At 53.6% G+C, this 24,728-nt stretch overlaps 1 protein-coding gene across 7 annotated transcripts in view; it reads left to right on the top strand.

The window, feature by feature from the left end:
• Positions 1-24,728, top strand: part of PPP6R2 (protein phosphatase 6 regulatory subunit 2) — a 76,220-nt gene that overhangs the window by 13,013 nt on the left and 38,479 nt on the right. For all 7 annotated transcript variants that reach the window (XR_010302178.1, XR_010302176.1, XR_010302177.1 and 4 more), the window contains exons 2-8: positions 5,738-5,871; positions 9,829-10,074; positions 11,314-11,500; positions 12,944-13,081; positions 18,996-19,061; positions 19,870-19,982; positions 22,781-22,894. Coding sequence is in view for 3 of the 7 variants with exons in the window: in XM_064142820.1 (XP_063998890.1) it covers positions 9,848-10,074; positions 11,314-11,500; positions 12,944-13,081; positions 18,996-19,061; positions 19,870-19,982; positions 22,781-22,894 (845 nt within the window). In the remaining 4 variants the exon portion in view is untranslated. The remainder of the gene's footprint in view (positions 1-5,737; positions 5,872-9,828; positions 10,075-11,313; positions 11,501-12,943; positions 13,082-18,995; positions 19,062-19,869; positions 19,983-22,780; positions 22,895-24,728) is intronic.

Raw genomic sequence — 24,728 nt, 5'->3', positions numbered from 1 at the left:
TTAGAGCAGGAGACATTTTTAGCTCCTAGTTGGGGGCTGGAGATTCAGTTGAGGTTTTTTAACAAGCGAAGTGAAACTGAAACCTTGCTGCTGTCAGTAGCCTTTGGAGAAGAGGAATGGTTGCATCATCCCAGTTTGTTGGTAGAGTTGGTAGAACTCTGTTCTGCTCCTCAAGGCACTGATTTGGGAAGAGTAAGGACACCCAAACTGCTGACTGAGGTTTGGAGAGACACTCAGAGCCCCTTCAGGGAAAGAAGTGGTCTTGGCTTTGGGTCTCTCGCTCCAAGGACATTGAGGGTGCTGGAGCAGGTCTGGAGTATGGCTGTGAAGCTGGTGAAGGGTCTGGAAAAGATGGAGAAGAAGGGTCTGGAGAGTTTGTGAGCAGCAGCTGAGGGACCTGGGGTTGCTGAGGCTGCAGAAAGGAAGCTGAAGGGAGACCACCTGGATCTCTGCAGCTCCCTGGAAGGAGCTTGGAGCCAGTTGGGGGTTGGTCTCCCAAGCAAAAAGAGACAGGACAAGAGGAAATGGCCTCAGGGTGCCCCATGGGATGTTTAGGTTGGACATAAGGAACATTTTTTGCCCCTTGAGGGTTGTCTGGCCCAGGCTGCCCAGGGCAATGTTGGAATCCCCATCCCTGGAGCAGTTTTGAAGCTGTGGAGATGTGCTGAGGGCTGCAGTTTGGTGGAGTGGTCTCTTCCAAGCCAGCTTGTCGAGTGTTGCATGGTTCCATGCTCTCTGCTGGTTTGCAGGCTCTGGTTGAAGTTCTAGGGGGCTTGGTGAGGATCCTTTGTGCAGGGGCTGATGTTCATTCCTTTCCCTGTCACTGCTGCAGTCCCTCTGGAAACTCGGAGGAGCCAGCGGCATCCTCCTTGGTCCTCTGAAGCCTTCACCTTTTCTGTTGGAGAAGCTTTGGGTTGTTTTAGTGACTTTTGCTTAAAATTCAGGCCATTTTCTTAGCCTGTGAATCCCTTGTTTAGACTCTGCCCTCAAAGGCAGGCTCTCACCTGCATTTCAGCTTGCCACTGCTGCCCAGAAGCTGTCCCCATCTTGCTTCTCACGCCGCTTCTTCACTTCTCCACCCTCCCTCCTGGTTGGCATGAGGCTTTGGGCAGCTCTGTCGTGGAGCAGGCTGGGGCAGGGGTACAGCTGAGTTGTTTCTGGTAAAACCACATGGAGAAAGGAGAAGAGTTGAGTTTTCACTGACATTGCCTGACGTGGCATGGCTGAGGGATGGGATCTGTCCAGAGGGACCTGGACAGGCTGAAGATAATGGCCTGAGGGAAACCTCACAAGGCTCAACCAGCCCAAGTGCAGGGTCCTGCACCTAGGTTGAGGCAACCCCTGGTACCATTCCAGGCTGGAGAAGGAGCCCTGTGGAGAGGCCTTTGGGGTGCTGGTGGGTGAGAAGGTGGACGTGAGCTAGAACTGTGCACTCCCAGCCCATTGGAGGGTGGGTGAAGAACCCTGAGGGAGGTGATTCTGCCCCTCTGCTCCACTCTGCTGAGACCCCACCTGCACAGGACACCCAGTTGGACTGGGGCTGGAGGAGGCCACAGCAGTGCTGGGAGGGCTGGGAGCCCTCTGCTGTGAGGCCAGGCTGAGAGTTGGGGTTGTTCAGCCTGGAGGAGAAGGCTCCAGAGAGACCTTCTGGTGACCTTCCAATGCTCAGAAGAAAGCTGAGGCCAGACTTCTGAGCAGGACCTGCTGGACAGGACATGGCTTGAACTCTGAGAGGTTCAGACTGGAGAGAAGGGAGAAGCATTTGAGGATGGTAAGAGCCTGTCCCAGGCTGCACAGAGAAGTGGTCAGGTTGTCTGGGGCTCTGAGCACCCTGCTGGAGCTGCAGATGTCCCTGCTGACAGAGGGGGGTTGGTCTAGGTCACCTTTGAAGGCCCCTTCAGCCCACCCTGTGCCAATTGGCACACAGTTCCACTTTGTGACCTGTGCTTCCATCTGGATTTCTCCAGGTGAAGCTTGTTGAGCTTCAGAGGGTGGCTCTGAGATTCCCTGATGCTTGTATCCCTCTCAGAGTGTTTTCTGATCAATGAAGCTTTGCCCAGAAGAAAGTCAGTGGTGGCATGCAAGGCAAGCAGGCTGGTGGACCATGGGCATGTATGGCACCTTCAGTCTTCTGAAGGGTCTTCATCTTTATCTGAAGGGCAAAAGGATGGGGCCAGACTCTTCTCAGCAGTGCCCAGTGACAGGATAAGGGGCACAAACTGGAACCCAGAAAGGTTGTGAGGGTGATGGAGCCCTGGAGCAGGCTGCCCAGAGAGGTTGTGGAGTCTCTTGTCTGGAGAGCTTCCAAACCCACCTGGAGCCTGTGCAAGCTGCCATGGGTGCCCCTGTTGGAGCAGGGGAGTTGGACTGGATGTGCTCCAGAGGCCCCTTCCCACCCCACCATGCTGGCACTCTGCAGAGCTGCTCAGGCTCTCTTCCTCTTTGCAGTGAATGACTTCTCCACCTGTGAGGTTTGGGCTCTGAACTCTTCCTCATGGCTCATGTTGGGTTGTTCTTCACCCCAGCCAACGAGCTGGGCTAGGGAACATGCTTGGTGTGTTGGAGCTGGCAGCTGAAGACAGGCCCAGGCTCAGGTGGTGGCTTCCTTGTCACAGGTAAATGATGCAGATTTCTCCCCAGGCCTGAGCTCTTCTCTCCCTGGGATCACAGTGGATCTGTAGAGGTTACAGGGTCCCTCCCTCCCCACCACGCTGTGTGAAGCAGAGGATAACCATGCCCTCGGAGGCAGCACGGAGCTGGTGGCCATGATTTGAGTTCCTTTGTGTGTTTTTAGGCTCCATCTGGTTTTGAGTGACCTAGAAAGAGAGCAGACTATTTTCTCTGGTGTGTGTGTAGGTCTCTCTGGTTTCTCCTTCTGGCTGGGTGTCCTGGAAGCCCTGCAGGTTCTCCAGCACTTGGGTGTGTGGGGTTTAATTAAAAAGGTTCCATTTCCATGGAGAAGCTGTGCAAATGTTGGTCCTTAGCATGGGGTAGGGCCTCAATTAGAAGGTTGTTCAACGAGATGCTAGATGAGGATCAAACTGATCATCAAAACAAAGTGCTCCTTGATAGCATCTCTTTATTATGGAGCTTCAGAAGGCTGGAGTAATGAGGAAGAGCTGTTCATTTTGGGTGCTTGCTTGTCCACCAGACAAACCTTCATCTTTGCTTTTAGTCTGCAGCAGCTTTTCAGTCAAGGAACAGAAGATCCCAGCCCACCGCAACCCCTTTCTCTGCTGCTTTCACCCAGCTCCTGCAGCGCTTCAGACTTGTTTGCTGTGCCCAAGGAATCTAAATGTAGATGTCTCTTCCTCTTCTTTCAGGTGGGAAGGGTCCAGCAATCCTCTCCCAGCCCATGTTTTGCACCAGTTTAACTTTTCCCAGTTACATAATCAACCTTTCAGTCCTCGAAGTGGTCTAGAAGGAAGACAGGGACAATGTTTTTAGCAGGGCCTGTTCTGAGAGGGCACAGAACTGGAACATGTTTTGGCTTTGGAGTCCCTCTCTCCCAAGAAGGACATTGTGGAGCTGGAACAGGTCCAGAGATGAAGCTGGTGAAGGGTTGGGAGAAGGAGAAGGGTCTGGAGAACTTGTGAGGAGCAGCTGAGGGATCTGGAGGTGTTGAGCCTGGAGAAAAGGAGGCTGAGGGGAGACCTTCTGGCTCTGTACAGCTCCCTGCAAGGAGCTTGGAGCCAAGTGGAGGGTGTTGTGTTCTAAGAAACAAGGGGCAGGACAAGAGGAAACAGCCTCAGGGTGGCCCAGAAGATGTTCAGGTTAGCCATGAGGAACAATTTCTCCCCCTTGAGGGTTGTCCAGGCCTGGCCCAGGCTGCCCAGGGCAGTGGTGGAGTCCCCATCCCTGGAGGGGTTTCAAAGATGTGGATCTGCAGTGCTGAGGGACATGGTTTGGTGGTGTCCTGGCAGTGCTGGGTTCAGGGTTGGACTCCATGGTCTTGGAGGTCTTCCCCATCCCATCCCATCCCATCCCATCCCATCCCATCCCATCCCATTGTGTGATGCTCTGAATCACTGTGAAATTGTTAAGAAGAACAAAAAAGATGTTAATTATTTCCAACAGAGGAGTGAAAAACCCCAGTCCTGAGGATATTCTTACATCTTCTCCAGAGCTGTCACGAGTTCACCCTCCAAAACAAGAGAGCAGCTCATCCTTAGGTCACGTTCATCCCTGCCATCTGCACTGCTGCACAGAAATTGGGGCACCAGGGGACTTGGCCAGAGCTGTGTCCTCATACCTCAGACTGATCTTTTTCCCTCCTGTGCTTCCATCCCTCTCCTGACTGCTATGAGGTGCCACCAGTCCAGCTGGGGAGGGCAAGAGCCTGGTTTCATGGAGTGGTTTGGGTTGGAAGGGACCTCCAGGGGTCATCCAGTCCAGCTCTCCCTGCAGTGAGCTGGGACATCCTCTGCTAGATCAGACTGCCCAGAGCCCTGTCAAGCCTCATCTTGAGTGTCTCCAGGGATGGGGTCTCAACCAGTCCCCAGGGCAACCTGTTCCAGTGTTCCACCACCCTCACGGTGAGGGACTTGCCAGCTCTCGTTTGAAGCCATTGCCCCTTGTCCTGTGACCACAGGCCTTTGTGCACAGTCCCTCTGCAGCCTTCTTGCAGGCCCCCTTCAGGTACTGGAAGGCTGCTGGTAGCTCTGCCTGGAGCCTCCTCTTCTCCAGGCTGAGCACCCCCAGCTCCTTCAGCTGCTCCTTGTAGCAGAGGTGATCATTTTCCTGGTCCTCCTTTGGGCCCACTCTGCCAGGTCTGTGCCCTGCCTGTTTCTCTTGCTGTACCATGCTGATGGACCAACCAGCTGGAGCTGGGCATTGGGAGAGTTGAAGCCACCTTTTGGTTCTTTCCATCTAGAAATTCTCCTCCTCAGGATTTTCCTCCTCAGATGCTTTTTGGGGTAAAACCCCCTCCTCTCATAAGTGTTAGTTCATGGCAACTGTGGGTGTGGGATGCTGGGGAGCCTGCTGACACTGGCCTGAGGTGTTGTGTTCAGTTTTGGCTCCCTCACTCCCAAGAAGGACATTGAGGTGCTGGAGCAGGTCCAAAGAAGGACAAGAAGAGGACAGGTCTGGAAAACTTAAGAATGACCTAGAGCTGTTGAGCCTGGAGAAGAGTAGACTGCGGGGAGACCTTCTGGCTCTTTACAGCTCCCTGAAAAGAGGCTCAGGTTGCCCCAGTGGAGGTTTATGTTGGACATGAGCAACAATTTCTGCCCCTTGAGGGTTGTCCAGGCCTGGCCCATGCTGCCCAGGGCAGTGGTGGAGTCCCCATCCCTGGAGGGGTGTAAAAGCTGTGGAGCTGTGGTGCTGAGGGCCATGGGTTGGTGGTGTCCAGGCAGTGCTGGGTCAGTGGTTGGATTCCATCATCCTGGAGATGTTTTTATACCCAAAACATTCTCTGACTTCTGATTACTGGGCACTACTGCAGCCCTTGGGAGCCTTTGGAGATGGACCCAGCCAGGGCTAGAGCTGCCTAACTCTGCTGGACCCAGAGCAACCTCTGTCAGAGGAGCTGTGCTGTGGGTGTGCAGTACTAGTCCTTCCTGCATGGTGCCCAGACTGCCCCTTCCTGCATCACTGTTGATGTTATCCTGGCACATGGTCGTGGAGGTGGTGGGTGGAAGGTTGGACTTGATGATCTCAGGCTTGTCCAGTTTGTTATTTGTGCTGAAAGGTTTAATGGAAGCTCTAAGTTAAGGCCTCTGAATGTGTTTTGCAGGATAAGGAGCTTGAGGAGCATCTCAGGCCGGATGAAGACCATTTTCTGAAGCTGGAGATATTCCAGGAACTGTAACCCAAATGTTTCTCTGTCCGTGGAGAGGATTTCACGTTTGAAAAGCTCTTCTACTGAAGGTGAGTGTGAACATCTGCCCTGTCTGTGTCAGCCCAGGAGGGACTCTGTCCTCGCTGTCACTGTGCTGTGACTTCTTCTCTCGAGGTTCTTCTTCACAGTTATTACCTGGAGACACAGAATCTTCCCATCTCGCTGGGAAGGGCTCTCTGGAGCTCTTCCAGTCCAGTCCCCCCTGCTGATCGGCGTCACCCACAGTGGTCTGCCCAGGATCACTGTGCCTAGCTGGGTTTGGAGTCTCTCCAGAGGAGGAGATTCCATTTGGCATAGAATCACAGAGCTGTTCTGGTTGGAGGAGATTTTTCAGGTCATTGAGTCCAGCCATTCTCTAGCTCTGCAAGGGCTGCTGCTAAACCGTGGCCCTCAGCACCACATCTCCATGGCTTTGAAATGCCCCCAGGGATGGGGGTTCAGTCACCTCCCCTGGGAGCCCATTCCAGTCTTTGAGAACCCTTTAAGTGAAGAAGTTTCTTCTGATGTCCAACCTAAACCTCTCCTGGGCCAACTTGAGGACATTTCCTCTTCTCCAGCCACTTGAGAGAAGAGACCACACCTGTCTTCAGAAAGTCTCCTCTCAGCCTCTTTTTCTCCAGGCTCAGCAACCCCAGGTCCCTCAGCTGCTCCTCACAAGTTCTCCAGACCTTTCTCCTTCCCCAGACCCTCAGCAGCTTCTGTTCCAATGCCTGCCCAACCTCCTCACCAGCTTTGGTTTAGAAAGCTGGAAAAGGGCCTGTGTTGGTAGAAGATTCATCTTCCTTTCCTGAGGCCATCTCCCCAGAGTGGAAGTTCTGAAGAGCCATCATTGACAGACTTCTGATGGATTTGAGCTTGAAAAGTGAGATTTAGGTGTCTTTTTTCCACCTGTGTGCAGAGAACATTTCTGTCTTTGGGTTAAGAGTGCACCCAAACACTCCTCATTTAAGGTCCTTTCCTGCAGCTCTTCACTTGGTGAATTCAGTAGGAAGCAGAGGTAGATAAAAATATCTGCAGAACACTTTGTGAGGAACACACTCTCCAGCCAAGCAGCATTTCTGTCACCACAGTGTCACCTGGGTTGGCAATTCAGATGCCTGCTCCCAGCTCACAAATTCACTTCCTTGAGGGTGCCTTCAGGAGCTGAAGGGACACTACAGAAGCTCTTGTGAAATGCCAGAACTTGACCTGAGTGATTTGTTCCAACACAGACTTGACTGGAACAGCTCCAGAGGTTCACCAAGGCTGAGTAGTGGGTTCTGCTCTTGGGTCACACCAACCCCATCAAGGCTTCAGGTGGGGATGGGCTGGCTGGAAGTGGTGGGAATGGACCTAGAAGGTTTGGTCAACAGTGGCTGGAGATGAGCCATGGTGTGCCCAAATGGACAAGAAGGCTACCAGCATAGAATCACAGCATCAGTCAGGGCTGGAAAGGACCACAAGGAGCAGCCAGTTCCAAGCCCCCTGCCATGCCCAGGGACACCCTACCCTAGAGCAGGCTGCACACAGCCTCAGCCAGCCTGGCCTCAAACACCTCCAGCCATGGGGCCTCAACCACCTCCCTGGGCAACCCATTCCAGCCTCTCACCACTCTCCTGCTCAACAACTTCCTCCTCACCTCCAGCCTCACTCTCCCCACCTCCAGCTTTGCTCCATTCCCCCCAGGCCTGCCACTCCCTCACAGCCTCAAAAGTCCCTCCCCAGCTTTTCTGTAGCCCCCTTCAGATCTTGGAAGGCCACAGGAAGGCCACAAGAAGGTCACCTGGGAGCCTCCTCTGCTCCAGCCTGCACAGCCCCAACTCTTTCAGTCTGTGCTCACAGCAGAGCTGCTGCAGCCTCTCAGCATCCTCCTGGCCCTGCTCTGAACATGCTCCAGCATCCCTCTTGTCCCAGAAGCTCCAGAACTGGATGCAAGCCAAGCATCCTGGCTTGGATCAGCAATGGTGTGGCCAGCAGGAGCAGGACAGGGATTGTCCTCTTGTACTGGACACTGGTGAGGCCACTCCTGAAATCCTGCGGTCAGTTTTGGGCCCCTCACTTTGAGAAGGACATTGATGGGCTGAGGCAGGTCCAGAGAAGGGCAACAAAGCTGGGGAAGGGTCTGGAGAAGGAGGAGCAGGGTCTGGAGAACTTGTTAGGAGCAGCTGAGGGACCTGGGATTGATGAGCCTGGAGGAAAGGAGGCTGAGGGGAGATCTTCTGGCTCTCTACAGCTGCTTGAAAGGAGGCTGGAACCAGGTAGGGGTTGGTGTCCTCTCCTGAGGAACAACTGACACATCAAGAGCAAATGGCCTCGGGTTGTCTCAGGGAAGGTTTAGCTTCGACATGAGGAAAAATTTCTGCCCTTTGAGGGTTGTCCAGGCCTGGCTCAGGCTGCCCAGGACAGTGGTGGAGTCCCCATCCCTGGAGTGGTTTCGAAGCCATGGTGATGTGGTGCTGAGGGCCATGGTCTGATGATGCCCTGGCAGTGCTGGGGCAAGGTTTGGAGTCCATCATCTTTGACATCTTTCCCAACCTGAAGAGATTCCATTCAGCAGTTGCCAGCAGCCTCTCAGCTGAGGGTGCAGTGTGGAAGATGCCTCACAGGGAGGCCAGACCTTTAAACACAGAGTAAAGGATTGAGGCTTTCTAGCTTTTCCCACTTGTCCAGCTCTGGTGAGTGGAAAGCCCTGGCCTCTTCTTCACCTTCCTGGAGCAGAAACTGTTGTGTTCTGAGGGATCATGCCAGAGCTCTGTCCTGGGTGTAGTTATGCAAGTGGTGGAGCTGGCAGAGGCCCAGGCCTGGTACCGTTTTTGGAAGCTGGAAGAAGCAAAAAAAAGTAATGAATGATCAGAGCAGAAATGTTCCTGCTGCTGAGAATCTTGGGATGTGGGGGAGGTTAAAATAGCTGTGATCCCGAGTTCTGGAATCACATGCTGAGGGACAGAGCATCTGGGAGTGCTGCGCTCTGACAGCTCATATGCACAGCATTCCCTGAGCCCAGCATGGTGGGGTGGGAAGGGACCACTGGAGCTCACCCAGTCCAGCCCAGCCTGTTCCTTCAGGGTCTCCTACAGCAGGCTGCCCAGGATCACAGTGGCCAGGTGGGTTTGGAAGCTTTCCAGACAAGGAGACTCCCACTACCTCTCTGGGCAGTCTGCTCCAGGGCTCCACTACCCTTAATTATAGAATCAGCCAGCTTGGAAGAGACCTCCAAGATCATCCAGTCCAACCTAGCACCCAGCCCTTAAGGTAACCCTTTCTTCCTTGCATTTAGATGGACCCTCCTGGGTTCCAGTTTGTGCTCCTTGTCCTGTCACTCAGCACCACTGATGAGGGTCTGGCCCCATCCTCTTGCCCCTTGTCTTTTAGCTCTTGCTGAGCACTAAGCAGATCCCCTCTCAAGCTGCTCTTTTCCAGGCTCCACAGGGCCCCAGGGCCCTCAGCCTTTACTTCTCACAGAGATGCTTCAAGCCCCTCAGCAGCTTCCCAGCCTCTGCTGGACTCTCTGCAGTAGCTTCCAGTCTCTCTGGAACTGGGGAGCCCAGAACTGGATCCAGAACTTTGGTGACCCTCACCACAGAGTAGAGCAGCAGGAAAGTCTCTTCGGACCTGCTGGCCACGCTCTTCATGTCCGCTGGCACACCCTTGGCCTTCTTGGCTCCCAGGGCACATTGCTGGCTCATGGGCAACTTGTTGCCTTTCCAGCACACCCAGGTCCTTCACCTCCAGGCACGGTGACTCCACCACCTCCCTGGGCAGCCCATTCCAATGCCAATCACTCTCTGCCAGCAACTTCCTCCTGACATCCAGCCTAGACCTCCCCTGGCATAACTTGAGACTGTGTCCCCTTGTTCTATTGCTGGTTGTCTGGGAGAAGAGCCCAACCCCACCTGGCTACAGCCTCCCTGCAGGGAGTTGTAGAGAGCAGTGAGGTCAGTGAGGTGCAGCTCCTCTGCTCGGTTGGTGAGTGCCAGAGCCTGACTGCTGTTGTTCCTCTGCCACAGCCAGTTGTGTCCCATCACCATGTTCTGGAAGTTCGATCTGAACACAACCTCGCATGTGGACAAGCTGCTGGACAAGGAGGATGTGACCCTGCACGAGCTGATGGATGAAGATGACATCTTGCAGGAGTGCAAGGCGCAGAACCGCAAGCTGCTGGACTTCCTCTGCCAGCAGCACTGCATGCAGGAGCTGGTCACACTCATCACCCATGAGCCCCCCGTGGACATGGATGAGAAGGTCCGCTTCAAGTAGGTATTGCTTTGCTGCCCTCCTAAGCCTCTTCCTCCACCTGCTCATTCTCCATCTCTCCCTTCACTGCCTCCTAAATATCTTCCTCCATTTCCTCCTGCTCCTCTCCCTCCTCCTCTTCCTAAGTTGAAGAGAAGATCTTTGCTCCTTGTGTTACTGCACTGCTTAGCAGCAGTAAGCCAGGGAGCAACAGGTACAAATTGGAGCATAGAAGGTTTCAGCTCAACGTGAGCAGAAACTTCTTTGCAGTGAGTGGGACAGAGGCCTGGAAGAGGCTGCCCAGAGAGGTTGTGGAGTCTCCTTCTCTGGAGACTTTCAAAACCTGGGGCAATGGGGCGAAGGTGGAGGTGGGTAAGGTCAGACTGAAGATGAGGTGGAAGATATTCATCAATGAGAGTGGAGAGAGCCTGGAATGGGTTGCCCAGGGAGGTGGTTGAGGCCCCATGGCTGGAGGTGTTTGAGGCCAGGCTGGCTGAGGCTGTGTGCAGCCTGCTCTAGGGTAGGGTGTCCCTGGGCATGGCAGGGGGTTGGCACTGGCTGCTCCTTGTGGTCCCTTCCAACTCTGGCTGATTCTGTGATTCTAAAACCCACCTGGAGGCATTCCTGTATGAACTGCTACTAGCTTGGCAGATCAGGGGAAAAAATCAGGCTTCCTAAGGCTCTAGAAATGTGGAGGTTAAATCTTGTGAAGAGCAGTGAAGGATTTGGGGCTGTGTAGTTTGACAAAGAGGAGGCTAAAGGAAGACCTCGTAGCTTTCTACAGCTGCTTGAAGGGACATCGTAGGGAGGTTGGTGCTGGTCTCTTCTCACAGGTGATCAGTGGTAGAACAAGAGGGAATAACCTCAAGCTGTGACTGGGTAGGTTTAGACTGGACATAGGAAAAACTCTTTTCACAGCAAGAGTGGTCAGACATTGGAGTGGTCTGCCCAGGGAAGTGGTTGAGTCACCAAACTGGATGTGTTTAAAGGTCATTTAGATGTGGTGCTTGGGGATATGGTCTAGGGATAAACCTTGTAGGGTTGTGGGTTGGATTTGGTGGTCCTGAGAGTCTTTTCCAACCTGAGCATTTCTGTGATGCTGTGAAATACATTAACAAAACTACCCTAGGGGGTCCTGCCCTGACAGGTTAGTTGGACTGGATGATCTCTGGAGGTCCCTTCCAACCTCTTAAAGTGATTCTGTGACCTTCCTGAGAGTTCTCCTTTCACCTTCAGTTGCTCCTCTTCTCTCCTTGCAGGTATCCTAACACAGCCTGCGAACTGCTGACCTCTGACGTGCCGCAGATCAACGACAAGCTGGGAGGGGATGAAACTCTGCTGAACATCCTCTACGACTTCCTGGACCGAGAGCCTCCTCTGAACCCTTTGCTTGCCAGTTTCTTCAGTAAGACAATTGGGAATCTCATTGCAAGAAAAACGGAACAGGTAGTGATTAGATTTGTCCTGCTACGTAAGCACCAATGAATTCACTGTCTGGGTTGTGTGCTGGGACCTTTACTACCCTCCTGAGATCTCCTTCTGCTCTTAGAGTTGAAAACTAGCTTGCTGGCCTCTTCAAGGTTGGACTTGAAGGGTAGATTGAAGAGTTCTTGGGGTTCCCCAATTCAGGGAGGTGATGGCTCAAGACGTCCTTGTGTAGCTTTGGTTACACAGTGGCTGAGATGTTCCTGTGCCACAGCTAAAGCCTTTGTTTTAATCCTGAGGCATGTTGATGCTTCCTTTAAGGATTTTCCTCACTCCAATTAGGACATTGAGGCTCTGGAGCAGGTCAAGAGAAGGGCAGTGAAGCTGGGAAAGGGTCTGGAGAAGCAGGAGGAGGATCTGGAGGACTTGTGAGGAGCAGCGGAGGGAGCTGTGGTTGTTGAGCCTGGAGAAAAGGAGGCTGAAGGGAGACCTTCTGGCTCTCTACAGTTCCCTGAGAAGAGGCTGGAACTGGCTGCAGTTTGGTCTGGTTTGCCAAGGAACAGGGGACAGGACAAGAGGAAATGACCTCCAGTTGGCCCAGGGGAGCTTTAGGTTGGACATCAGAAGAAACTTTTTCACTTAAAAGCTTCTAGGGGAGGTGGCTGAATCCCCATCCCTGGAGGGGTTTCAGAGCTATGGAGATGTGCTGAGGGCTGTGGTTAGCACCATCCTTGGCAGAGTTAGAGAATGGTTGGGCTGGATGATCTTTAAGGTCTTCTGCAGCCCAAACCATTACCTAAACAGTGCCTCAGTCTCATGCCTGGCATGGAGGTGCTGGAAACATGAGCCCCATAGAATCATAGAATCAATGAGGTTGGAAGAGACTTCCAAGATCATCCAGTCCAACCTACCCCCCAGCCCTATCCAGTGAACTAGACCATGGCACTAAGTGCCTCATCCAGGCTTTTCTTGAACACCTCCAGGGATGGTGACTCCACCACCTCCCTGGGCAGCCCATTCCAATGCCAATCACTCTCTCTGCCAACAACTTCCTCCCAACATCCAGCCTAGACCTGCCCTGGCACAACTTGAGACTGTGTCCCCTTGTTCTGCCGCTGCTTGCCTGGCAGAAGAGACCAACCCCACCTGGCTACAGCCTCCAGCTCAAAACTGACTTTCTAAAGGAAGGTCTTCAGAAACCCTTAGTGGAAAGGAACCTTCTCCAGCTTCAGCAGCTCCTCAATACTTTTCTTCCCATGGGCATGGAAGAAAGAAAAGAGAGCCCTAAAGATGTGGCTTAGCTTTACCTTGCAGAGAGTTTTCCTCTCTTCCTGTTGAGAAGCTCTCAGCGTCAGAGCCCTTTTGCCTCAGGCTTGGTCGCCGCCGTGAGGTGCAGCGTAGGAAGCTGTGTGTTGCCATGCTTCTGGGCTGTGCCACCAGCTGATGACCTCTTTTTCTTTTCAGGTGATTGCCTTTTTAAGGAAAAAAGACAAATTCATTAGCCTGGTGCTGAAGCACATTGATACATCAGCCATGATGGACCTCCTGCTCCGGCTCATCAGCTGCGTGGAGCCTGCCACGCTGCGCCAGGAAGTGCTGAACGTGAGAGTCTGCCTCTGGGCCTTACCCGGCTGGGAACAAGGGTGGGGGTGCTTGGTTTTGCCTTAGAAGTTGAAGGGTTTGCTCATTTAGCCTGAGAGTGGGTCCTGAAAAATGTTTTTCTGAGCCCTGGAGTCACCACGGTGGTGATTTTGGGTACTGCAGCTTGGTGGTGGCTCACAAGGCAGGTGCTTGGTGCGAGCCTCTGGCAGAAGGAGGCCTTCAACTCATTTTCCCATGTGACAGTTGCTGTTTGCTGGAGCTGGGTGTGCTGGAGAGCTTTCAGAAGGGGAATTTGTGGTCTCCAACAGTGTTCAGAAGTTCAGAGTGGTGGTCTGGGACAATGACTGGTTTCATTCCTCACTGTATTGAGCCTGGAGAAGAGCAGCTTCAGGGGGGCTAGGGGAATAGAGCAACCTGAGAGCGGGTGGGGAGCAAGAGGATGGAGCCATGTGCTTCTCAGTGGTGCTTAATGACAGGGCAAGGGGCACCACTTGGAGCCCAGGAGGTTCCATCAGGAGCAGTTTGTTGGCTGGGAGGGTAGTGGAGCCCTACTGCAGGCTGCCCAGAGAGGTGGTGTAGTCTCCCTGTCTGAAAAGCTTCCAACCCCACCTGGCCACTGTGACCCTGTGCAGGCTGCTGTGTGTGCCCCTGCTGGAGCAGGGTGGTTGGGCTGGGTGAGCTCCAGAGGTCCCTTCCCACCCCACCATGCTGGGGTTCAGGGACTGTTTGAGGTGACATGCAGGTGGCAGTTGATCCACCTGAGAGCTCTTTGCTTTATTTGTGGTTTTGCCCAGACTCTCACCAACAGCTCAGCTCCTTGATTTGAGGGGAGGTGTTGGCATGGTGGTGTCATGTGCTTCTGCAGGGCTGAGGGTAGAGAAAGGAGCAGAAGGTGACTGGATGAGCAGAGAGAAGCTGGTGGTGCCACTGTAACTGTTCTTAAACTGTTTGACCAGTCAAATTTGTGGTGCTTTTGCCCGTTCTTGACCTGTCATTGAGGACCTACAGTCAAGAAGAAAGCATGGTCATCCTTCATTTCCATCTCATCAAGCATGACTGCTCATGGAGCTTGTTTTTGTTCTTCTGGGGAGTTACTCCATCAGGAAGGTCCCTTGCCAGCACATGGTGATCCTCTGTAGTTCTGTCCTGATCAGCACTAGGACAAGGGACAGTGGTTTGAAAGTAGAACAGGGTAGATTTAGGTTGAACATGAGGAGGAACTTCTTTACAGTGAGGATGGAGAGACACTGGAACAGGTTGCCCAGAATCATAGAGTGGTTTAGGTTGGAAGGGAGCTCAAAGCTCAGCCACTTCCAACCCTCTGCTTCGGGCAGGGACACCTCCCACTAGAACAGGTTGCTCGAGGGCTCATCCAACCTGGCCTTGAACACCTCCAGGGAGGTTATGGAGCACAGAAGCACCCAATGTGATCAAAGATCACATTGGGTGCTTCTGTGCTCCACAACCTCCCTGGGCAACCTGTGCCAGTGTCTCACCACCCTCACTGCAAAGAACCCTCTCCTAACATCGAACCCTCTCCTAACATCCAGTTCCAGTCTCCCCTCTGCCATTTCAAACCCATTCTTCCTCCTCCTATCATTCCCAGACCTTGTCAATAGTCCCTCTCCAGCCCTCCTGTAGCCCCCTTCAGGTACTGGAAGGCCACTCTAAGGTCTCCTCCAAGCCTTCTCTTCTCCACTTGTAGCCTGTCCTCACAGCAGAGCTGCTGCAGCCCTCTGAGCACCTCTGTGATCTTCTCTGATCATATGTGGTGGAGTGCCCATCCCTGGACTGAGGCTCTGAGCAAGCTGCTGTAGTTGGGGCTAACTGCAGGGAGTTTGGACTAGGTGACCCTTGGAGGTCTCTTCCAACTCAAATAATTCCATGGTTCCATGAAATGTGTTTCAGGATGGTCCAAGTTCAAACACATTAAGCTCTCTGGCCTGAGCTCCTGTGTTGACACAGAGTCCACCTGGAATCTCTTGCCATGGAAGGGAAGCTGAGGCATGGCCTCAAGGGAGGGAGGAGAAGGACAAGTGAGGTTGGCCAGAAGCCTGCAGGAGTCACTGGAGTAGGACTCTTGTTTCCCCCAGAACCTTTCTGCCCCTCTGAGGTGATGAAATGGTTTAGGTTGAAAGGACCTTCAAGGCTTTTAACACTGAGAGTGCTGAGAGCCTGGCCCAGGTTGCCCAGAGAGGTGGGAGATGCCACATCCCTGGAACCATTCCAGGTTAAGCTGCCTGGGGCTCTGAGCAGCCTGCTCTAGTTGGAGGTGTCCTTGCTGACTGCTGGGGTTGGACTTGATGACCTTGAAATGTCCCTTCAGCCCAGACCAGTCTGGGGTTCTGTGAGTTGGACACAAGCAGCACTCTCCAAGGAAGCCTCCAGATCCATCAGAAGTGTGGTGAAGGAAACCTCTCTGTGGTCTACGTTGCACCTTTCCAGCCCTGAGCCCTGTCTGCTGCTGCTTTCTGGACTTTAACCATTGAAAGACTTCATCAGAAGCCTCTAAGGAGACTCCTTCCAGCAGACTCAGCCTTCAGGCACCTTCACTTTGCTATCCTTGGGGAAAGCTGCCGTGGTGCAAGTGGATGATGGGATGTTCTCTTTGGTCCTGAAGTGTCTGTGGATTTGGGAGAGGAGCAGTGCTGACTCTGGATCACTTCCTTCTTGAGCAGCAGGAAAGCTCAGATGTGCATCACTTCTGGAAGCGTTTGTAGCATCAGGAGAGATGAGTGGCACCAAAGAGGGCTCTCCTCTGTCTGCATGAGGCCAGGAGACACAGCCACTGTGAGAAGACTCCAGACTGATGTTGCTGGTATGTGCTGGGCATTGCTACAAGGTGGATCCAGTTACTGTGCAGATCTCTTCTGCTCTCCATCATCTTTTCATTCTTGCCCCAAAAAAGGCACAGCTTCTGTGGTGGAACCCTCAGCCTGTCTTCTTGGCTCAGGTCTGGAGGAGAGACTGCAGCATGGCTCAGCTGTGGCTACTGACATCTCACCACCAAACCTCACCTGTGGGCTGCAGGGAGGGTTACCCCTCACACCTGGCATGGTTTCCTCAGGAGAAGGTGGTATTTGTTATGCCAAGCCTCTCAGCCTTTCCTCCTCACAGAGATACTCCAGGCAGCTTCCCAGCCTCCACTGGACTCTCTCCAGTAGCTCCCAATCTCGCTGAAACTGGACCCAGGACTCCAGCTGTAGCCTCAGCAGGGTGGAATAGAGGTGGAAGAGAAGCTCCCTTGACCTGCTGGCCACACTTTTCTCAGGGTGTTGTCTCTTGATAAGAGCACATCTGCTGTGACTGAGGGACATTATCTCCACCAAGAAGCTCCAGGCACTCCCTGAAGTCTGGGATCTGCCTGACCATGACCTCTCTCAAGATGTCCATGCAGATGTGAAGCCTTCTGTGTGCCAGATAGAGTTGGTGCAGCTGGAGATGGGGACTGTGCCCTCTTGCATGTCTCCCCACTGTGGTTTCACCAATGTCACTGCCCCTCACAGCCTAGAGCTGCACGTCCACACCCCCTTCCTTGCCCCCTGCCTTGTCAACTGCCAAGTCTCAGTTTGTCTGCACCAGTTTGCATTGTGCCACTGGTTCTGTGGTGCCTGATCCAGGCTCCCCAGCAGCAGCTGAGCAGAAGCCCAGTGCTCCCTAGTTGGAAGGCACCAAACAGGAGCTGTGGGGGCCTGCAGGAAGACTGGAGAGGGACTATTGACAAGGTCTTATTATGACAGGAGGAGGTGGAATGGGTTTGAAGTGGCAGAGAGGAGATTGGAACTGGATGTTAGGAAAGGGTTCTTTGGAGTGTGAGTGGTGAGACACTGGCACAGGTGGAGGGTGGTGAGACACTGGCACAGGTTGCCCAGGAAGGTGTTCAAGGCCAGGTTGGCTGAGGCCTTGAGCAACCTGTTCTAGTGGGAGGTGTCCCTGCCTATGGCAGGGGGTTGGAACTGGTTGATCCTTGAGGTCCCTTCCAACCTAAACCATTCTCTGATTCCTGTGTTGACTCCCAAGGCCTGGTCTTGTAGGAGGGTTGGGTTGGAGGGAACTTTGAATCATAGAATGGTTTGGGTTGGAAGTGCCCTCCAAAGGTCATCTAATTCAACCCCCTCTGCAGTAAGCAGGGACATCCTCAACTGGATCAGGATGCCCAGAGCCCTGTGGATCCTCACTTTGAATACCTCCAGCGATGGGGCCTCAACTCAGGCAACCTGTTGCAGGGTGGGGTTGTACCAGATGATCTTTGAGGCCTCTTCCAACCCAAACCTTTCCATGAGGTGCTGAGGGTAAAGCTGTTGGTAGGTCCAAGTGGTTAAGACCTGTAAAGTGTCACAGCTTCTGTTTGAGGAGTGAGCTACAGAATGTTCCTTCTCTTATAAACATCAGGCTCCAGACAGAGAGCTGCTGTCTAGATTCTAGGTTTCCTGACTGCTCTTTGATTCACCACATTTTTATACAGCTCCTCTGATCTCAGCAGTGTTTCAGTTGGGTTTTGTTTCCACAGAATCCCCCAGTCCCAATGGTGGGGTGGGAAGGGACATCTGGAGATCACCCTACCCAGTCCACTAGTGCCATGGAGATGGCAAGAGGGATGTGCTGACACCCAGCAGCTCTCAGCTGCTCTGATGTCCTTGAGAACAAGGTTCAGGAGCTTGGTTCTGGTGCTGGAAAGCTACAAACCAGTGAGAGGACACAAAGAGATGCCTTGGTGGAGGCACTGGTGGGAGTCTGAGAGAGGTGGCTTGGTGGAGGCACTGGTGGGAGTCTGAGAGAGGTGGCTTGGTGGAGGCACTGGTGGGAGTCTGAGAGAGGTGGCTTGGTGGAGGCACTGGTGGGAGTCTGAGAGAGGTGGCTTGGTGGAGGCACTGGTGGGAGTCTGAGAGAGGTGGCTTGGTGGAGGCACTGGTGGAAGTCTGGAGAGGTGGCTTGGTGGAGGCACTGGTGGGAGTCTGAGAGAGGTGGCTTGGTGGAGGCACTGGTGGGAGTCTGAGAGAGGTGGCTTGGTGGAGGCACTGGTGGAAGTCTGGAGAGGTGGCTTGGTGGAGGCGCTGGTGGGGGTCTGGGAGAGGTGGCTTGGTGGAGGCACTGGTGGGGGTCTGGGAGAGGTGGCTTGGTGGAGGCACTGGTGGTTGAAATCCTCTGACTAGAGAACATACTGCTGAGCTCTCCTGGGGAGAAGATCTGCATGGAAGCTCCTGAGACAGAAGGGGAGAGCAGGAGCCAGTTGGTTCTCTCCCATGACTCATCTGATGCTATCGCTTGAGAGCTCTCCACAGGCTTTTGGCTTTTAATTAACGTTTGGTTAATGAGTTCCAAAGCAGCTGGGAAGCCCTTGGTGTGATCTGACTGATTGGTTAGGTTGATGGGAGGACATCACCACTTTGCCTGGCCTGCAGCCTGTCAAGGCAGACGCTGGGCTGGGAGAAGCTGGAAGGTGTCATTTGCAGGCAGCCTACTTGGTTTGCATGTGCTCAGAGGGCACAGTAGGTACCAGGCAGGTGAAGCCTGAGCCAGCAAGAGGAAGTAGTCTGAGGTTGGCTTAGAATGAGGAGGTGGCACAACAGCACTGTGGTGTCATCTGGTCTGAGAAGCTCTTTGGCTCAAAGAGCAGTGAGGCTGTAGGGTAGGAAGTGGCTTGAGAAGAATGTGTGGCTAAAGAAGCTGCTGCTGGAGCTGGGGCAGTGTCCCTGTTCTCCCCCTGAGTCCCATGGGCAGCCTGTACACACCAATGGAAATCAACATCTCAGTGCCTCAAGGACCTTATGTCCTACCTGTGGCTTTGGTGATGAGCTAGGAGGAAAGCCTGCCCTTCTAGAGCAGCTTGTGGCATGCAGAGCTTCCCAAAGAGCTTCTTACCTGCAGTTCTCTGGTGTCAAACCAGGCTTTTCTCCCCCTTCTCTTCCTTCAGTGGCTCAATGAAGCCAAGATCATCCAGAGACTGGTGGAACTGATCCATTCAAGCCAGGATGAGGATGTGAGTATGGCCAGATGGAGCTGTGTCTTTCTGGGTGGTGAGTCCTGTGAGGTGCAGAAGGCTCTCTTTGTCTTGGGCAGTGCCCAGGTGGCTTATGGAAGGAGATGATGAGGGGTGGTGTGTGTAAGTGGACATCCTGTGCTCTGGTTGCTCTATCCCAGAACATTTAGTTGTGCTTCCAAGCAGCTTTGGAGGTTTTACCACCAGTCTCACCAGAGCAGAGCAGAAAGGCAGAGAGCTCTCTCCACCTGCTGGCCACACCGCTTCTGATGCAGCCTAGGATGCCATTGACCTTCTGGGCTGCAGGTGCCCATTGGTGGCTCACATTCAACTTCTCACCCACCACCAAGTCCTTCTCCACAGGGGTTGTTTTTCACCCCTTCATTCTCCACCCTTCCACTTGGCCTAGTTGAACTTCACGAGGTTCTCCTGAGCCCACTTCTCCAGCCTGTCCAGGTCCCTCAGCCATGCTAGCCTTGCCACTCATCTTGATCCCTCTGTCCCTGTCAGTGGTGAAGATACTGAGCAGCTCTGGTCCCAGTATGGACCCCTGAGGAACACCACTTGTCACCCACCTCCATCTGGACCAGCTGATCACTGCCCTTTGGATGCAACATCCAACCAATTCTTTGTCCACTGACCAGTCCACCCATCAAATCCAGCTCTCTCTAGTGCAGAGAGGAGGGTGCTTGAGAGCTTCTGGGTCCTTGAGGTTTTCGCCTTCTCAGCAACGTTAAATTCTCTCTGAGGGCCAGAACAAGCCAAGCAGAGAGGTTTGTCCTGAACTGTCTTTTCTCCACCTTCACAGAGGCAATCCAACGCTTCCCAGACCCTGTGTGACATCATCAGGTTGAGCAGAGACCAGAGCAATCAGCTCCAGGAGATGCCTGAGCCTGATCCACTTCTCACAGCACTGGAATCGTAAGTACTGCTGAGACTGGTCCTGGAGACATTGCTGCTGCTGTTGTCACCTGCTGCCCCCTCTGCAGGCACAGCTGCTCTGTGCCCACCTTTGCTTAACCTGACTTTGGGGTCATGCATTTAAAACAGAATCACAGTACCACTGAGATCAAGTCCAACTGTCACCCAACACCACCATACCTACTAAACTGTGTTCCCAAGGAGCCATGGCTGCATGGTTCTAGAAGACCTCCAGGGATGGTGACTCTACCCCAACCATCAGCCCAACACCACCATACCCACTAAACTCTGTTCCCAGAGAGCCACGGTTCTGGAAGGCCTCCAGGGATGGTGACTCTACAGTGTCCCTGGGCAACATGTTCCAAATCCTGACTACCCTTGCAGTAAAGAAATTGTTCCTTATATGCAGCCCAAACCTCCCCTGGGCTGGGCAGTGAAGCTGGGGAAGGGTCTGGAGAAGGGTGTGGGGAACTTGTGAGGGGCAGCTGAAGGACCTGGGGGTGTTGAGCCTGGAGAAAGGGAGGCTGAGGGGAGACCTTCTGGCTCTGTACAGCTCCCTGTGAAGAGACTGAAGGCAGGTTGAGGTCGGTCTCTTCTCCTGAGGGACAAGGGGACAAGAGAAAGCAGCCTCAGGTTGTCTCATGGGAGGTCCCAGGTTGGACATGAGGAAAAAACTCTGCCCCTTGAGGGTTGTCCAGCCCTGGCTGAGGCTGCCCAGGGCAGTGGTGGAGTCCCCACCCCTGGAGAGCTGTCAAAGCCATGAAGATGTGGTGCTGAGTGCCATAGTTCGATGGTGTCCTGGCAGTGCTGGGTTGGGGGTTGGACTTGATGGTCTGCAAGGTCTTTCCAACGAGCCAACTCTGTGATTCCATGAGACAGCTGGGCAGGACCTCACACTCTAAGCAGCACTGGGGGGCAGACCTCAGACTGAGGTCTTTCAACTTAGAAACTCTGTGCCCTCAAGATGTTCTAGGCTGGTTGTGGCTACAGGGGATCAGGACTCAAACCCTCCATGTGGACATGGCCCCTGAGACAGGGTTTAATGGCCATGGTGGTGTTGGGTCAGCAGCTGCACTCAGTGATCTCAAGGCTCTCTTCCAACCAGAAATGATTCTGTGATGCTATGAAAAGTGATTTTGTTGGTGCCATCTCTCACTCTGCTGGAGGTCCCACAGCTCATGGCTTCCTTTGGCGGCCCCCTCTGAGCAGTTTTGATCTCTGAAGAGTTCTCTAACACTGAAACAGGTTGCCCAGGGAGGTTGTAGATCCCTGGAGGTGTTCAAGGCCAGGTTGGATGGGACCTTGAGCAGCTTGTTGTAGCAGGAGGTGTCCTTGCCCATGGTGGGGGCTTGGAAGGTCCCTTCCAACCCAACCCATTCCCTGGCTCTATGAATTAATGCTCATCTGGTGCAAGCACAAACCACAGCCAAGGTTCTGCATTCAAGATCACATCTCAGTCTTCACCAGCTCTTGGAAACCCTCAATCCAGTTAATCACCACCAGCTGCTTTGCATGCCCCTACCCCCACTTCTGCTGGTGGAGTGCTGTTCAGCTGTTCCTCATGCCAGTGAGTCCACCCCCTGCATTGCTCATGGGTTTCACAGGGGTTTGTCAGCTTTCATTTAGACAAAGGGAGATGAGATTGTGGCCACGGGCAGAGCAGAGGGAAAAGGAGGCTGTGAAGGTGCATTTGGAGGTGGGTGCAGGACTTGGAAGGGCCAGAAGGGCACTTGCTGAGTGCTGGGCTTTGGAGGAGTGTCACTGACAGCCCCACAGTGAGCACAGGGAGAGAGATATGGAGCTAAGCACTGCCCATGGGCCAGTAACATGACCTCATGGCCAGGAAGGCCAACGGTATCATTAGGGGCATGAAGAGGAGTGAGGCCAGCAGATAAGAGAGGTTCTCCTCCCCTCTGTTCTGCCCTAATGAGGCCATAGCTGGAGTCCTAGGTCCAGTTCTGGGCTCTCCAGTTCAGAGAGACTGGGAACTACTGGGGAGAGTCCAGTGAAGGCTGGGAAGGTGCTAAGAGGCCTGCAGCATCTGTGTGAGGAGCAAAGGCTGAGAGCTCTGAGGCTGTTGAGCTGGAGAAGAGCAGCCTGAGAGGGCACCTGCTCAGTGCTCAGCAGGACTTAAAGGGTAGGCCCACACTCTTGTCAGTGGTCCCCAGTGACAGGACAAGGGGCAGTGAGGTACCAGCTGGATCTCAGGTGATTCCATGGATCCAGTCTGGCCAAATCCTTCTGTAGAGCCTCCAACCCTCCAGTGAATTGACCTCCTCCCCAGCTTGGTGTCATCTACAAGCTTCTTAGCCTCACATTGTCTTTGATAAGTCAGCTTGACTGAGCTAGCATTGGATTTTCTTCCTCTGTCTAACTTAGAGCTCTGTCCTGCTGGTGAAGGAGGAGATCAGTTCAGTGTGGGCTCTGGATGGCTAAAACCACCTCCTGCCTTAGTCATGAGCAAGCGAGCTCAGAAACCTGCTGTAGGCCCATTCTTGTCACGGGCCACAGACTGCTTTGCTTTGGGAGGGGCCCTAAAAACCATCCTGTCCAACCCCTCTTCCATGGGCAGGGACACCTTCAGGTAGATCAGGCTGCTCAAGACCTCATCCACCTGGCCCTGTTGTGGGTTAGCTGAGGCTTTCTAGGAGAACATCTCTGTCTCTGTCTGAGCAGTCAAAAATGCAGCTGTTCATTTGTAACTCTTAGAAGACCTCAACCCGGGTCTAGTGTGGTGACAACAACTGCCCAACACTTCTCCTTCTAGCCCTGCTGACGTGTGTGTGTCCCTCCAACAGGCAGGAGTGCGTGGAGCAGCTCCTGAGGAACATGTTTGATGGAGAGCAGACTGAGAACTGCATAGTGAATGGAACCCAGGTCCTTCTGACGCTGCTGGAGACCAGGCGCTCTGGGTGAGTTGGCTTGCAAGGCTGGGAGCAGCTTCAGCCTAGGGCTAGCTGGGGGCAGGGGGTAAAAAGGACATTTCAGGGCTTGATGTGGACTTCTCTCTAGAAAGGAGCAGAAGAAAAAGCTGGTTGGGTTTTTGATGCTGTAGGTGCACCTCAGGGAACCCCTTGGCCACTGGGCCTTCAGTTGGCTCTTCTGGTTCTATTGCATGCCTGAGAGCAGAGCTCTTCTAGCAGAATGTGTGCAGAGGGAATGGGAGCTGCTCCAGCAGCATGGGCTGTGGGATGGTGTCTGCAGATCCAGGGCTGTGGGCATGATCTCCACCTTTTGTTGCATTTCATGGAGGTAAGGGAGAGAACAGGCAAAACTGAGGAGAAGGGGACAACCACAGGACCACCTGCCCTGCTACTGGGCCCATGGTGGAGGAGAAGCTGAGGCACCTGAGGCTGTTGTGATGAATCAAAGAATTATGAAATCAGGGATCTTCAGAGGTCCAACCCTCCTGCAGTCAGCAGGGACATCTGCAGCTGGAGCAGGTTGCTCCAAGGCTCAACCAGCCTGACCTAGGAAGGTTCCAGAGCTGGGACATCTCCCATTTCTGTGGGAAACATGGGACAGATTCTCACCACCCCCATAGTGAAGAGCATCATCATCTTTCCAGTCTAAAGCTCCCTCTTTTGGTCCAAACCATCACCCCTTGTCCCATCACAACAAGCCCTGCTCAAAAGTCTGTCCTCAGCTTTCTTTGGAGGAGAAAACTTGCAGAGGAAAAAATGAGGAGGAGTGAAGGAGCTAATGAAGGATCAGAAGGAGCTGCTGGAGAGGAGGACAGAAGGTGACACTGGGCAGACAAGTTGCTAGTCAGAAAATCGTGTGCAGAGTTAAAACTGAGATGTGGAGATCATGGAATCATTAAGGGTGGGAAAGACCTCCAAGGTCATCAGGTCCAACCTTGTACCCACCACCTCCATGACCACAAGACCATGTCTCATTTCTTGAAAGCTTTGCCAGTGAAGGGGTGGGGTTTTGCCTACTGAAGGTGGTCACCAGGCAGTGTATGCAGTGTTGCAGCCTGGGAGCAGAGTGGCTGGAATCTGTCCCAACAGAAAAGAACCTGGGGACATTGGTGACAGCAGCTGGAGATGAGCCAGAGCGTGCCCAGGTGACCAAGAGGGCCACCAGTGTCCTGGCTTGGATCAGCAATGGTGTGGCCAGCAGGAGCAGGGCAGGGATTGTCCCCCTGTACAGGGCACTGCTGAGGCCAGAGCTGGAATCCTGGGGTCAGTTCTGGGACTCTCTCCAAGAACGTTATGGGGCTGCAGCAGGTCCAGAGAAGAGCAACAAAGCTGGGGAAATGTCTGGAGAAGAGGGAGAAGGGTCTGGAGAAGTTGTGAGGAGCAGCAGGTTCTTGAGCCTGGAGAAGAGGAATCTGAGGGGAGGGAGAGCTTCTGGCTCCTGGCAGCTCTGTAAGTTGCAGAGAGGTAGAGTCACAGAACGGTCAGGGTTGGAAGGGACCTGAAGGCCCATCCAGTTCCAACCCCCTGCCATGGGCTGGGATACTTCACACTAGATCAGGTTGCCCAGAGCCACATCCAGCCTGGCCTTAAAAACTGCCACAAATGAGGCTTCCACCACCTCCCTGGGCAGCCTGTGCCAGTGTCTCACCACCCCTATGGTGAAGAACTTCTTCCTAATGTCTAATTTCAGTCACCTCTCCTCTAGCTTGGATCCATTTACCACAGTCCTACCACTACTCAAACCCTAAGAAGTCCCTCCCCAGCTTTTCTGTAGGCCCCCTTCAGATATTGGAAGGCCACCAGAAGGTCTCCTTGGAGCCTT

The sequence above is a fragment of the Pogoniulus pusillus genome, chromosome 4 (genome assembly GCF_015220805.1).
Source record: "Pogoniulus pusillus isolate bPogPus1 chromosome 4, bPogPus1.pri, whole genome shotgun sequence".
NCBI classification, from domain to species: Eukaryota; Metazoa; Chordata; class Aves; order Piciformes; family Lybiidae; genus Pogoniulus; species Pogoniulus pusillus.
This window is presented reverse-complemented; position numbering and strand designations above follow the sequence as displayed.